Source organism: Trachemys scripta, chromosome 1 (assembly GCF_013100865.1).
Source record: "Trachemys scripta elegans isolate TJP31775 chromosome 1, CAS_Tse_1.0, whole genome shotgun sequence".
Classification (NCBI taxonomy): domain Eukaryota; kingdom Metazoa; phylum Chordata; order Testudines; family Emydidae; genus Trachemys; species Trachemys scripta.
Genome location: NC_048298.1, coordinates 36,958,348 through 36,973,222, shown reverse-complemented (window position 1 = coordinate 36,973,222; position 14,875 = coordinate 36,958,348). Strand labels below are relative to the sequence as shown.

Below are 14,875 nucleotides of genomic sequence, written 5' to 3'. Positions count from 1 at the left end.
GCAGCCGACTCAGCAGCCAGGACTATGGCATTGGCAGTCATCATGAGGCGCTGTTCGTGGCTCCATTCCTCTGGCCTCCATCACAAAATTCAGCAATCCATCCAGGACCCCCTGCCTTTGAGGGCACCTCCCTGGACTCGGAACAGACAGACTCAAAGCTTCAAGAACTCAAGGGCCACTCTTCGCTCCTCGGGCCTTTACACAGTTCCAGCTTCCAGGAAGCACTTTAGGCCTCAGCAGCCCCCCCCCCAGGTTCTTGGCGCCTTACATGCAGGAGCCCTACAAAAGAAAAGAGAAGGGTTTTAAGCAAAGCCAACCCTTCCCTCCTACCTCAGCCTCCCAGTTGGGCTCTCACAGATATCCTGGAACGGCCAGGCAGGCTTTTGAAGGTATGTCGAAGGGCAATATACCAGTCTCGACACCAGATCCATCCCCCCCCTTTGTTTTTGGACCATCTGTCACCCTTCAGCCCAGGATGGTTAAATATAACATCGGACCATTGGGTACTGAGTACAGTAACAATTGCTTACACCATCCAATTTTCATCCACCCCTCCCTCCAACCCTCCACCCTCGTCTCTCTTCAGGGACCTTACTCACAAGCAGCTTCTTGTCCAGGAGGTGCAAGTCCTCCTACATGTGGGGCCATAGAGGAAGTTCCTCGAGACTTGAGAGGGAAGGGGTTTTACTCATAATAATTCTTAATTCTGAAGGCCAAGGGCAGTCTACCACCCATCCTAGACCTGCATCATCTCTACAAATATCTCAAGAAACAGAGGTTCCACCTGCCCTCCCTGGCCTCCATCATTCCCTCCCGGGATCCAGGAGACTGGTATGCCTCCCTCAACTTAAAGAACACTTATTTCCACATCTCTGTCTTCCATGGGAACAGAAGATTTCTCAGGTTTATAGTGGGTCTACTGCCAATTCACCGCTCTTCCCTTCGCCCTGTTGGCAGCCTCACGGGTCTTCACGAACTGCATGGTGGTGGTAGCAGCCTTCTTCAGGCATCAAAGCATACAAGTCTATCCATACCTCGACGACTGGCTGATCAAGGGTCAGTGGCAGGCTTAGGTGCAGCACAGCATCAGTACAGTCTGGGCCACCTTCCAGGTCCTGGGTCTGTTGATAAACAAGCAGAAGTCAACCCTTGTTCTGGTTCAGAGAATACTATTTATCGGGGCAGTGCTTGACTTGACCCAGGCCAAAGCCTCCCTACCAGAAGCCCGATTCAAGCTATGTCGGACCTGATTTTGAAAGTCACGATCCACCCAATAATGATTGTTCGGATCTGCCTCAAACTATTGTGACACATGATGGCATGTACCTACGTGGTGCAGTACACAAGGCTATGCCTCAAGCCCCTCCAGATGTGGCTGCCGTCAGTCTATTCCCCGAGCAGACACCACCTGGACTCAATACTCAGGATTCTGCCTCTGGTCCTCACTTTGCTGACCTGGTGGAGAGACCCAGAATCCATAATTGAAGGGATACCCCTTGCTGACCCTCAACCATTGATAACCCTAGTCTCGGACACATCAGGCCTGGGGTGGGGAGCCCACCAGAGCAATCTCAGGATCCAGGACCTCTGGTCCCAGGAAGAACTGTCCCTGCATATAAATGTCAGGGAACTCAGGGCAGTATGCTTGGCTTGCCAGGTGTTCCTTCCCCAGATCTTAAGCAAAGTGGTGCAGGTCCCGATGGACAATAATGCATCAATGTTTTACATCAGAGGTGGGCAAACTATGGCCTGTGGGCCACATCCAGCCCGTGGGACCGTTCTCTCTGGCCTCTGAGCTCCTGGCCCAGGAGGCTAGCTGCTAGCCCCTTCCCTGCTGTTCCCCCTCCTCCGCAGCCTCAGCTCACTGCGCCACCGGCACAATACTCTGGGTGGCGGGGCGGCAAGCTCCTGGAGCAGTGCAGCTGCAGAGCCCGGCCTGACCCGGTGCGTGTGGCTCCAGCCGGGCGGCGTGGCTGCCTACCATGGTGCAGCCGTGCCGCCAGCCACCGGTGCTCCAGGCAGCGCGGTAAGGGGGCAGGGAGCAGGGGAGGGGGGTTGGATAGAAGGCAGGGGAGTTCGGGGGTGGTCAGGGGCCAGAGGCGTGGATAGGGGTCGGGGCGGTCAGAGGGCAGGGAACAGAGGGGTTGAATAGGGGCAGGGGTCCTGGGGGTGGTCAGGGAGAAGGGGTGGTTGGATGGGGCAGAGGTCCCGGGGGGTGGGGAGGAGGCAGTCAGGAAGGAGAAGAGGGGTTGGATGGGACAACAGGAGGCAGTAAGGGGTGGGGGCTCCTGGGGCGGTCAGGGAGCGGGGGGGGGTGGATGGGGCAGGGGTCCCGGGGGACAGTCAAGAATGAGAGGAGGGGTTGGATGGGGTGGCTGGGGGCTGTCAGGGGTGGGGGTTCCGGGGGCAGTCAGGGGACAAGGAGAAGGGATGGTTGGATGGGGCAGGGGTCCTGTGGGGGGGGCAGTCAGGAAGGAGATGGGGTGTTGGATGGGGCATGGTGGGCACTTAGGGGTGGGGGGAAGTTAGGGGTGGCAGGGCTGGGGGCAGTCAGGGAGAAGGGGGGGGTTGGATGGGGCAGGAGTCCCAGGAGGCCGTCAGGGGCGAGAAGCAGGGGAGGTCGGATGGGGGCAGGGGCCGGGCCACGCCTGCCTGTTTGGGGAGTCACAGCCTCCCCTAACCGGCCCTCCAATTCTGAAACCCGATGTGGCCCTCAGGCCAAAAGGTTTGCCCCCCCCCCCGTTTTACATCAGCAAGCAGGGAGAGGCTCAGTCTACAGCCCTGTGCCAGGAGAGCCTCCAGCCGTGGAACTTCTGCATGAAACACATCATTCACCTCCAGGCGTCATCTCCTGGGAGCCTGAAATGCACTGGCAGATTGCTTCAGCAGATCCTTTTCCTCTCGCCACAAGTGGTCTCTTTACTCAGTCGTCAGTGTCATCTCCCCAGGGGGACCTGTTCACCGCCAGACAGAACAGGAAATACCATCAGTTCTGTTTGCTGCGCAGGCACAGCATGGGCTCCCTCTCCATTGCCTTCCTGCTCTTGTGAGCAGACCACCTACTGTACGCCTTCCCACCAATTCTCTTGGTTCACAAGATCCTCCTAAAAATCAAACAGGACAAGGTGAGGGTTTTCCTGATAGTACCAGCATGGCCACGCCGGCATTGGTTTGGCATATTTCTGGACCTCTCAGTGGTTGTTCCGCTCATGCTTCCACTCCACCCAGACTTGATTTCACAAGACCACGGCCAGTTGTTTCACCTGAACCTCACCTCTCTGCACCTGACTGCATGGTTGCTGTACAGCTGAATCCTGAAGAGCAAGCCTGCTCGGGCAGGTTCAACAGGTCTTGCTAGGTAGTAGAAAGCTTCCCACCAGGGCAACCTACCTGGCCAAGTGGAAACATTTCACATGTTGGGCCTCTGAACGGAATCTGTCTCCATTCGAATCTTCTCTGCAGTCTGTCTTGAACTAAATCATCAGGGTCTGGGTTTCTCATCTATTAAGGTTCACTTGGCACCCATCTTAGTCTTCCACCCTCCAGTACAGGGCAGATCAATGTTCTCCCATTAGATGAGTCAGGTTTCTCAAGGGTCTCTAGGGTTGGGAATCATCAAGAAAGGGATAGATAATAAGACAGAAAATATCATATTGCCTCTGTATAAATCCATGGTACGCCCACACCTTGAATACTGTGTGCAGATATGGTCGCTCCATCTCAAAAAAGATATATTGGAATTGGAAAAGGTTCAGAAAAGGGCAACAAAAATGATTAGGGGTATAGAACAGCTTCCCTATGAGGAGAGATTAATAAGACTGGGATTTTTCAGCTTGGAAAAGAAGCAACTAAGGGGGGATATGATAGAGGTTTATAAAATTATGACTGGTATAGAGAAAGTAAATAAGGAAGTGTTATTTACTCCTTCTCATAATACAAGAACAAGGGGCCACCATATGAAATTAATAGGTAGCAGGTTTAAAACAAACACAAGAAAGTATTTTTTTACGGAATGCACTGTCAACCTCTGGAACTCCTTGCCAGAGGGTGTTGTGAAGGCCAATACTATAACGGGGTTCAAAAGGGAGCTAGATAGATTCATGGAAGATCAATGGCTATTAGGCAGGATGGGCAGGAATGGTCCCTAGCCTCTGTTTGCCAGAAGCTGGGATTGGGTGACAGGGCATGGATCACTTGATGATAACCTGTCTGTTCATTCCCTTTGGGGCACCTACCATTGGCTACTGTCAGAGGACAAGATACTGGGCTTGATGGACCTTTGGTCTGACCCAAATGGTCTGATGACCGTTCTTATGTTCTTATGTTCTCAAAAGACTCTACCCTCAGGTTGGCGAACTAGTCCCCTGACGGGAATTAAACTTGGTCCTGTCAAAGTTCATGGGGCCTCCCTTTGAGCAGTTAGCATCTTGTTCTTTACTGCTTCTCTTTTGGAAGGTCACCTTCCTTGTGGTGATCACCTTGGCCAGAAGGGTCTCTCAGATCAAAGCCCTTATGTCAGAACCCTTTATACAATGTTCTTCAAGGACAAGGTCCAGCTGTGCCCCCATCTGGCCTTTCTACCAAAGGTGGTTCGCAATTCCACAGCAACCAGGATATTTTTCTATCTGTCTTCTTCCCAAAACCTCACAAGAATGCTGAGGAATGTTAGCTTCATATGTTGGATGTTAGGCAGGCGCTCGCCTTTTATATTGAGAGAACTAAGCCCTTCCGCAAGTCCATGCAACTCTTTGTAGCAGTAGCGGAAAGGATGAAAGGGCTATCGATATCATCCCAAAGAATCTTATCCTGGATAACCACCTGTATCTGAGCTTGCTACAAGCAGCGAAGGTTCTGCCTCCGGCCATTGTGACCACTCATTCCACAAGAGCCCAGACTTCTCAGCAGTATTCCTTGCAGTTACCGATTCAGGGCATCTGCAGGGCTGCAACTTGGTTGTCGGTGCATACCTTCCCATCCCACTACGCCATCATCCAACAGGCTCGAGATGATGCCGGTTTCAGAAGAGCCGTGTTACAGTCAGCACGCCCATGAACTCCGAGCCCACTTCCGAAAGTACTGCTTGTGAGTCACCTAGCATGGAATGGAGATGAGCAAGCACTCGAAGTAGAAAAAACAGTTATTAACCATTTGTAACTGTTGTTCTTTGAGATGTGTTGTTCATGTCCATTCCATGACCCACCCTCCTACCCCTCTGTTGGAGTTATCAGCGAGAAGGAACTCAGAGGGTGCGGGGCTGGCAGCGCCCCGTATACTAGTGCATATATGCACAATTCCAGAGAGCGCTAAAGCGGGCCCAACGGATACCACTGAAGGAAAATTCTTCGTCAAGTGTGCATGCGGCGCACACACACCTAACATGGAATGGACATGAGCAACACATCTCAAAGAACAACAGTTATGGAAGGTTAGTAACCATTTTTTCCCTCACCAATTTTGTTGTGTCTTACAAAAACAAAGGAACTGAATATGTGCAACAAGGTCTAAGGTCTTTATTTAGAATTGGTTTCAGAATTCAAGGTCAAATTTACCATTGCCTATGTTGCACCCTGACAAAGGGTGATCTCCTAAGTATTGCAGGTGAATGGGTGACAATTGCACTACCCAGCAAAGAGCTGTTCATGTGGCAATAGCAGGAAGAAAGAGGATAGATAGGGAGAGGGAGATATCCAGAGATTAGCTTTAATTTTTAAAAGTCCTAACTGGCTTGGGACTTGGTTACTTGAGAGACATCTTTCCACCCTGTGCCATACTGCTACACATACAACCAGCAAAGGTGCTAGAGCTTGAGCTCCCTTTTTCTCTGAGGGTAGGTTGGCGGCGGGGGTGGGCAGATGTCCTCCATAAAGGTCCCTCAGCTCTGGAACTTGCCTCCTTCATCTATCAGAACTCAGATCTGTTGACCTTCCTGTCAGGCAGGAAAGCTTGCTTTTCCTTCCAGGCATTTAGGCTCCAGTTCAGCAAGATACTTAAACACGTGCTTAAGTCCACCTCCATTAAGGAAAGCACTTAAGTATGTACTTAAATTTTAAGCAGATGCTTAAATACCATTAAAGTCAATGGGACATAAGTGCTTGCTTAACATTAACCAGGCACTTAAGTGCTTTCCTGATTAGGAATGGTTTGCTGGGCCTCAGGGAGGGGCTCAGTCCCTGCGAGTGCGGCAGTCAGGCAGCTTTTTGCGGCTTGCCTGCGGGAGGTCCGCCAGTCCCGCGGATTTGGTGGCATTTCGGCGGCGAGTATGCCGACTCTGCGGGACCAGCAGACCTCCCGCAGGCATACCGCCGAATCCGCGGGACCGGGGACCTCCCACAGGCATGCCGCCAAAGGCAGCCTGCCTGCCGTGCTTGGGGCAGCAAAAAAACTAGAGCCGCCCCTGTCTGTAATGGAGTGAGCAACCTATTTGTTATGTTGAAGAATGATGTGTGGTTGCAAATGTTAATTGCAATGCAGGATGGGCACCTGTTAAGGAATTACGTCCCTTTATAAACAGAAGGAATAAATACACAATTTTCAATTGAGGTCAAGACAGTGCTATCTGTCCTCTTTATCAGTGTACCAGGGAAAATGCCAAACCATCATCTGATCTCTTCCTTACTCTCTTTAAGATTGGACTTTGTTTGAATCTGAGAAATTTGCCATGGTATGTTCCAGCAAATCCAAATACCTTTTTCCCCCGCTGCTATGGTATTTGCATGGATGATGAGAAACATGATTTTATAGGTAAGTCATTTGAGTAGCTTCTATGTTCAATCGCAGGCATTTCTCTATACTGATAACTTGATCTTGAAAGCAAAGGTCTAAGCAGCGTGGCCTGGATCCAGCAAAGCACTTAAGCACACTCTACTTTAAACATGTCAGGAGTCCAGCTGAAGTCACTAGGACAACTCACATGCTTCAAGTTCAAACTTGTGCTTGTGTTTTGCTGGATCAGAGCTAGAATACTCACTACCTGGCATCCACACAGAGCCAAATTCTGCCCTCAGATTACTCCCACTCAGGTCCCAAAGAGCCCCACAGCTTCTCTGAGTGAAACATCTTTGCAGAATAGTTTTAGTTCATACATGTTTTCAAATTAAGGGCTAGTGTCATGCACTAACTTGCCCATGTAGACCCTGCTGGCATGTTCCTTAGTGTATATTAATGGTGGTACTGTTTGAGAAAGGACTACACTAAATGCGCACTAGGGAACTTTTAGTGCACTTCAGCAGTGGCCACACAGGTGAGTTAGTGTACAGCACCCTAGTGTGCACTAGAATTTACACCAGGGGTCGGCAACCTACGGCACGCGTGCCGATTTTGCCTGGCACACGGCTGTCAGCCAGGGTCCTGGCTGTCAGCCCCGCTCAGCCTGCTGCCGGCTGAGTGAACGGAACCCCAGGCCAGCAGGAGGCTGAGCGGGGCCGGCGGCTGGGACCCCAGACCAGCAGCAGGCGCGCCCTCCGGCTCCCCCCTCACCGCGCTCGGGTTCTGCGGCTCCCGGAAGTGTGAGCTGCCGCAGCTTGCCCCTCCCGGAGCTCCCCCCTCCCGCTGCCTCAGCACTCTGCGGGGGAGGGGCTGTGCCCACGGCAGCCCAGCAGCATGTTTTGCCTCCACGTGGAGCCTGCGTCTGACTGGCATGGGCATGGTAAGGGGAGTCCCGGGGGGCAGTCAGGGAGCAGGGAGAGGGTTGGATGGGTCGGGAGTTCTGGGAGTCCTGTCAGGGGGCAGGGAGTGGTTGGATGGGGCGTGGGAGTCCCGGGGGTCTGTCTGGGGGCGGGGGTGTGGATAAGGGGTGGGACAGTCAGCGGACAGGTAGGGGGTAGGGTGCTAGGGTGCGGGGGTCTCAGGAGGGGGCAGTCGGGACAAGGAACAGGGAAGCTTAGGTAGGGGGTGGGGTTCTGGGGGAGAGTTAGGGACAGGGGTCCCAGGAGGGGGCAGTTAGGGGACAAGGAGCGGGGGGGTTGTGATTTGTGAGGGGGGCAGTCAGGGGGTGGGAAGTGGGAGGGAGTGGATGGGGCAGGCCTAGGGCGGGGCTCTCCCCCCCGTCCTCTTTTTTGATTGTTGAAATATGGTAACCCTAGGGGAGCGGGGGGCGCATGGGGGCTGGTGCTCGCATGCATCCGCTGCAGCCTGCAGGAGCCCCTGGGGGGGTGCCAGACCGCAGCGTGGGCAGGAGAGGCGGGGGGCGCGGCTAATCCCCACTAGCGGTGCTGCCGCCTTTGCAGGGCTGCTGCCCCCCTGCACTGCGCCGGCTCCTCCATGGCTGGGGCTCGCTGCCGCTGTAAGCAGGACGCTCTGGTTCTCTGGTGCCTCCGGAAGGCGGCTCCTTCCTGCCGAGCTGCTGCAGTGGCCCAAGCCTGGCAAAACCAGTCAGTGACTCAGGACGGGGGCCACCAGAGTGGGGTGGGGAGGGCTTGTGGGCAGGGCTGGCTCCAGGCACCAGCCCACCAAGCATGTGCTTGGGGCAGCACCTGGAGGGGGGCGGCGCAGCGCTCCAGCCCGAGAGCGGGGCCGCGACTGGGCTCACCGCCCTCCCCGCGGCGCTCTGGCCGCCGGGGAGAGCGAAGCCGCAGCGGGCTCTCCGCCCTTCCCCCAGTGCTCTGGCCGCCGGGGAGAGCGGAGCCCCGGCCGGGCTCTCCGCCCTCCCCCCAGCGCTCTGGCCGCCGGGGAGAGCGGAGCCGCGGCCGGGCTCAGCGCCCTCCCCTGTCACGCTCCCTTGTCTGGGGCGGCAAAAAAGCCAGAGCCGGCCCTGCTTGCGGGGGGGCTGTGCACCCTCCAGGGGAGTTCAGGGGGCGGGGAGGGAACCTGGTCTGGGGAGTAGCCCCTGGGCATGGCTGGCCCCTGGGCAGGCTGGCCCCTGGGGTCTATAAAGGCTCATTGGGATTTGCCCCTCAATGAACCGATGTGCACGGGGGGGGTCGCAAGGTAGAAGTTTCGCCTAAGGCGCAAAATATCCTTGCACTGGCCCTGCCCCAGGGGGTGCGTGCACCCGAGGTTAAGAACCGCTGCACTAAACTGATAAGATCTGCATTTTAATTTAATTTTAAATGAAGCTTCTTAAACATTTAAAAAAACTTGTTTACTTTACATACAACAATAGTTTATAGACTTATAGAGAGAGACCTTCTAAAAACATTAAAATGTATTACTGGCACGCGAAACCTTAAATTAGAGTGAATAAATGAAGACTCGGCTCACCACTTCTGAAAGGTTGCCGACCCCTGATTTACACCCTTGGAGCGCAGACTAAATCACAGTGTAGACAAGCCTTTTGTTTGAAAATATGCATGAACTGAAACTACTCTGCTCCCAGTTACACTGGTGTAAATGCAGTATAGCTGCATTATTCGATAATAGGAGGAACGCAAGGTTGTTTACCCTAAGGTAGATCATTTATTTTCTAAATCTTTATTTTTTCTGAATTTCTCAGAAACTTAAAGTAGATCAATTAATCATTCTTCTGTCAGATTCTAGCAATTAAGGCATAATTTTCATAGCTGAGGAGTTCTGCCCGAAAGCAATTTTTAAACCTTCCTGGTGCATGAAAGAAGAGGATTAATTAAATAATTTCTTTGTTGCGTTTTAAATTGAGCTTCTGTCAATGAAGTTCAAACTAATTTATTGCCTAAATCTAATACTGCTAGAATTTTTTTAAAGTCTTTTAGAGATGTGTGGGTTAGTGACAGGTCAAGTTTATGAGCTGTTTGTTTGAAAACAGGAAACTATCTACTGTTTTGTGAAGGTTCATCATTCTTATTTCACTCCACTGAAAATTTTATGTTGCATGACTGCAATACAAATTGAAAACAAAGTGTCTACAAATTTTCAAGGCATCAGAAACACCCTGCAGGCATTATAAACTGCTCTTGAGAGCCAAATATTTCAAGCGTCATAAATAAGTGATGTAACAAAAATTGTATTTTCAGTTAATGCTACAAAGTAAATTTAAAGTAGTAGTATATTACAGAGTGATCTAAAAGGGATCTCGATATTTGACTATGACTATGGAATGTACAGTGCAGCTGGGAGGAAGTGAAAGGGTTTAAAGGTGGTTCTTGTGCTCCCCACTTTGTGATGCCAGTCAAGTGCCTGACCTGAAGGCTGCTTTATTATATTTGCTACCAATTGCCCAAAGTGACTGGTAAAACAGTTGGTGTTCATGAAATCCTTGGCCATACCGAACCACAGCTGTGTACCACCAGAGGATTCCTATATGGTGGGGTGATCTAAGGGCAGACATTTTGGATTGAAGTCGGCCCTGCATTGGTGGTGCAGTATAAAATGGTCGCAGTGCATGGAAGAATCTGAGTTAGGATGTGCATATGACCTGTTCTTTTTACGGAAAATAATTTCGGTCTGGAGTAATGAGTCATTTCATTGAATGTATTACTTCAAAGGCAAATTTCCCGCTCTGTTAATTTTTAATGCCAAGCCTCTTAAAATAGATGACATTATACAATACACCGTAGAAAGAACAGTAAATGTATGTATTTGTGCATATATTTTGTATATGGAAATATGTAAAACCACAAATTATCAAGAACGCTTTTTAGTGAGTTTTCAGACTTTCAAGATGCATTTTAAAATATGAGTCTACCATCTTTTAATGAGCTATTTAAGATGGACGAATGTTGATACTGCGATGGACAAACTTCATAAGATTTTGATGTGTGGTTTGGTTCAGCTCAGATAAAATCCACAAAATCTAGGTGTTGGTGAAAATTTATCTGAACTTTCCAAGCCCTGCCCACATAAACCACATTCTTCAGTAGACACACAGCCCCCAGCCAACCACTGGTCCGGACTTTCCTTTGCCTCGTTATAGGTTGTCTTTGTTGAAGAGGTCTGACAGTCTTCTACTCTGTCTTCTCTTTACATGGCAAACAGGCAGTAGACTACTTTCAGGTTTATTAAGGGGAATAGCCAGTCTCATTATTTGTTTTTGAAGGGACTGCAACTTGGTTCTTTCACTGCTGTGAGGTATTCTGGGACAATGCAGCTATTTTGTTGTTCCCTGGGATTTCATCAGGGTCAGTCAGATGTCCTGCTAGATCCTCTGTTTGAGGGCTGACCAAGTGGCCTGCTGCCCCCTCAAATTCCTGGTATTGACAATCTTCTGTGGGCTGGCAGCTTGACAAAACCCATCCTATTTTTCTTAAGTAGGACCCAGAAATGTTTTGCTGGTTGCATGTTGCTGTCTCTTTCAACTCTATAGTGCTGTGTGATGGGGACACTTTATAGTCCAATAAATGATAGAATTAGGATTTCTAAATAGCACATTGCACACTGTGGATCCAGCTGTGATTGGTTTCTCCCGGGGTGCCACCTGGAACGGGGGTACCACTGAGCCTCCTGACCCACCAGCCTGGGCTCCCTCTCACACTGTACTGTTGTGACAAACTGCAAAGCCCTTCAGCCTGCATTTTCACCAGCATTCACACAGGTAGGGACACACCCAGCTGCAGTTACACAGAGGCTCTCAAATTACCAGCTTCCCAGCCTCGGACCCCAGAGCAGTACTGTTCTGCCCTGGTCAAATCTGGCCAGTCAGTCTCTTCCTCAATGGGAAGAGAACAATGTGAAGAGAACAGTGCATACTTATGACAATCAAGCAGAGATTTTCTGCAACCACTCCAGTCAAAGTTCACTGGTTTAGAGTAAAACATAAAATAAATTTATTAACTACAAAATATAGATTTTAAGTGATTGTAAGTGATAGCAAACAGATCAAAGCAGATTATCTAGCAAATAAACAAAAACGCAACCTAAGCTTGATATACTAGACAGATTGGATATGAATAGCAGATTTTCACCCAAACTGATGGTACAGGCAGACTTGTAGATTCTTCAGGCACAAGCTGCATTAGCTTTACCGCTTGGGTTTCTCAGGTCTTCATACACAGGCTAGAAATCCCTTTAGCCTGGGTCCAGCACTTCCCCAAATTCAGTGTTTGTTCCTCAGGTGTTTCCAGGAGTCTTCTTGTGTTGGGAGTGAAGCACCACAGATGATGTCACTCCCTGCCTTATATAGCTTTAGCATATGGCGGGAATCCTTGGTTTCAAAACTTGATTCCCAGACTGGTTTGTGGAAAAATACTGACATTCCAAGATGGAGTCCAGAATCATGTGGCTTGGTCATATGTCCTTGTAGAGTCATAGCAGCTATTACTTACAGGCTGGCTTTAGCATTCTCAGGAAGGCTCACCAGGTGGGGGATAAGCTTCTTCTAAGGCCTGTTGTTTTTCCTAATGGCTCATTGTCCTGAATAGGCCCTTCCCAACCAGCTATCTAGACTGAAAACATCTTGTCTAGCGGGCATCACCCAGGTGTAACTACATTTGAAGTACAGATACAAAAGTCAGTATTTATAACTTCAGAAACGTATACAAAAAAGATACGTGATAATCATATTAAGCAAATCATAACTTTTCCAATTACACCTCACATGACCTGTCTTGCATAAAATGCATCATACTTATGCTATAATAAAATCATAATAATATCACAATGAAGAATATGGGGTGAAGTGTCGCACCAGCATCAATATTCTTTCACAACATCCACATCTCAGAAAGCCACAGATAAATGTGCTGGAATCATAGAATCATAGGACTGGAAGGGACCTCAAGAGGTCATCTAGCTCAGTCCCCTGCACTCATGGCAGTACTAAGTCTTATCTAGACCATCCCTGGCAGGTGTTTGTCTAACCTGCTCTTAAAAATCTCCAATGATGGAGATTCCACAGCCTCCATAAGCAATTTATTCCAGTGCTTAATCACCCTGACAGGAATTTTTTTCTAATGTCCAACCTAAACTGCCCTTGTTGCAATTTAAATCCATTGCATTTTCTCCTATCCTCAGAGGTAAACTAGAACAATCTTTTATGTACTTGAAAACTCTGATCATGTCTCCTCTCAGTCTTCTCTTCTCCAGATTAAACAAACCTAATTTTTTTCAATCTTCCTGCATAGTTCATGTTTTCTAAACCTTTAATCATTTTTGTAGCTTTTCTCTGGACTTTCTCCAACTTGTCCACTTCTTTTCTGAAATGTGGCGCACAGAACTGGGCACAGTACTCCAGTTGAGGCCTAATCAGCATGGGGTAGAGTGGAAGAATTACTTCTCATGTTTTGCTTACAACACTCCTGCTAATACATCCCAGAATGATCTTTGCTGTTTTTTGCAGCACGGTTACACTGTTGATTCATATTTAGCATGTGATCCACTATGATCACTAGATCCTTTTCCGCAGTACTCCTTCCTAGGCAGTCATTTCCCATTTTGTTTGTGTGCAACTGATTGTTCTTTCCTAAGTGGAGTACTTCACATTTGTCCTTATTGAATTTCATCCTGTTTACTTCAGACCATTTCTCCAGTTTGACTCAAACATTTTGAATTTTAATCCTATCCTCCAAAGCACTTGCAACTCCTCCCAGCTTGGTATTGTCTACAAACTTTATAAGTGAACTCTCTATGCCATTATCTAAATCATCGATGAAGATATTGAATAGAATTGGATCCAGAATTGATCCCTGCAGGACCCCACTTGTTATGCCCTTTCAGCTTGACTGTGAACCACTGATAACTACTCTCTGGGAACGGTTTTCCAACCAGTTATGCATCCACCTTATAGTAGCTCCATCTAGGTTGTGTTTTCCTAATTTGTTTATGAGAAGGTCATGTGAGACAATATCAAAAGCTTTACTTAAGTACAGATATACCACATCTACCACTTCCCCTTATCCACGAGGCTTGTTGCCTGTCAAAGAAAGCTGTCAGGTTGGTTTGACGTGATTTGTTCTTGACAAATCCTTGCTGACTGTTCCTTATCACCTTATTACAGTAAAAGCTGTGTTATCTGGCACTTTACCAACTGGAAAGCTCTAGAAACTGGCATTTTTGATATCCATTAAAAGTCTAGTTGGTGCAGGGCTGGCAGGCACCCTACCTGGCTCTGCGAGGCTCCCCAGAAGTGGCGACATGTCCCTGCTGCTCCTAGATGGAGGAACGGCTATGGGGGCTCCATGCACTGCCCCCGCCCCGAGTGCTGGCTCCGCAGCTCCCATTGGCCTACCATTGGCCTCCCAGGAACTGCGGCCAATGGGAGCTGCAGGGGTAGCGCCTGCGGGCAGAGGCAGCACAGAGAGGTGTCAGGTGCCGCGCCTCCGACTAGGAGCAGCAGGGACATGTCGCCACTTGTGAGGAGCCGCCCAAGGTGAGCGCCACCCGGATTCAGCTCCCCAAAACCCCTCCCGTGCCCGTGCCCCTGCCCCGAGCCCCCTCCTGCACCAAAACTCTCTCCCAGAGCCTGTGCCCCAACCCCCGGCCCTGAACCCCCTCCTACACCCAAACTCCCTCCCTCCCTCCAATATAAGTCTCAGTTAACCGGAATTTTTGACTTACCAGCACTCCTCATTTCTCCAACATGCCAGATAACCAAGTTTTTACTGTATCTTCTAGGTGTTTGCAAATATATTGCTTAATTATTTGCTCCATTATCTTTCCAGGTATTGAAGTTCAACCGACTGGTCTGTAATTCCCCAGGTTGTCCTTTCACTTTTTATAGATTGGCATTCTATAGTGGACTTAACACTGGATTACCACTTTGTAACTGGTAAAGATTGATTTTCTGAAGTGATTACAGTAACTCCTCACTTAACGTCATCCCAGTTAACGTTGTTTAGTTGTTACATTGCTGATCAATTAGAGAACATGCTCATTTAAAGTTGTGCAATTCTCCCTTATAATGTTGTTTGGCAGCCGCCTGCTTTGTCCACTGCTTGCAGAAAGAGCAGCCCATTGGAGCTAGCTGGTGGGGGCTTGGAACCAGGGTGGGCCGGCAGCCCCCCCCCCCATCAGCTCCTCGCACCCCTAA

General features: G+C 49.6%; 1 protein-coding gene across 12 annotated transcripts in view; it reads left to right on the top strand.

Moving 5' to 3' along the window:
• Nucleotides 1-14,875, top strand: part of TTLL8 (tubulin tyrosine ligase like 8) — a 58,398-nt gene that overhangs the window by 20,516 nt on the left and 23,007 nt on the right. For all 12 annotated transcript variants that reach the window (XM_034767407.1, XM_034767397.1, XM_034767417.1 and 9 more), the window contains one exon: nt 6,627-6,741. In XM_034767407.1, coding sequence (XP_034623298.1) covers nt 6,627-6,741 — 115 coding nt within the window. The remainder of the gene's footprint in view (nt 1-6,626; nt 6,742-14,875) is intronic.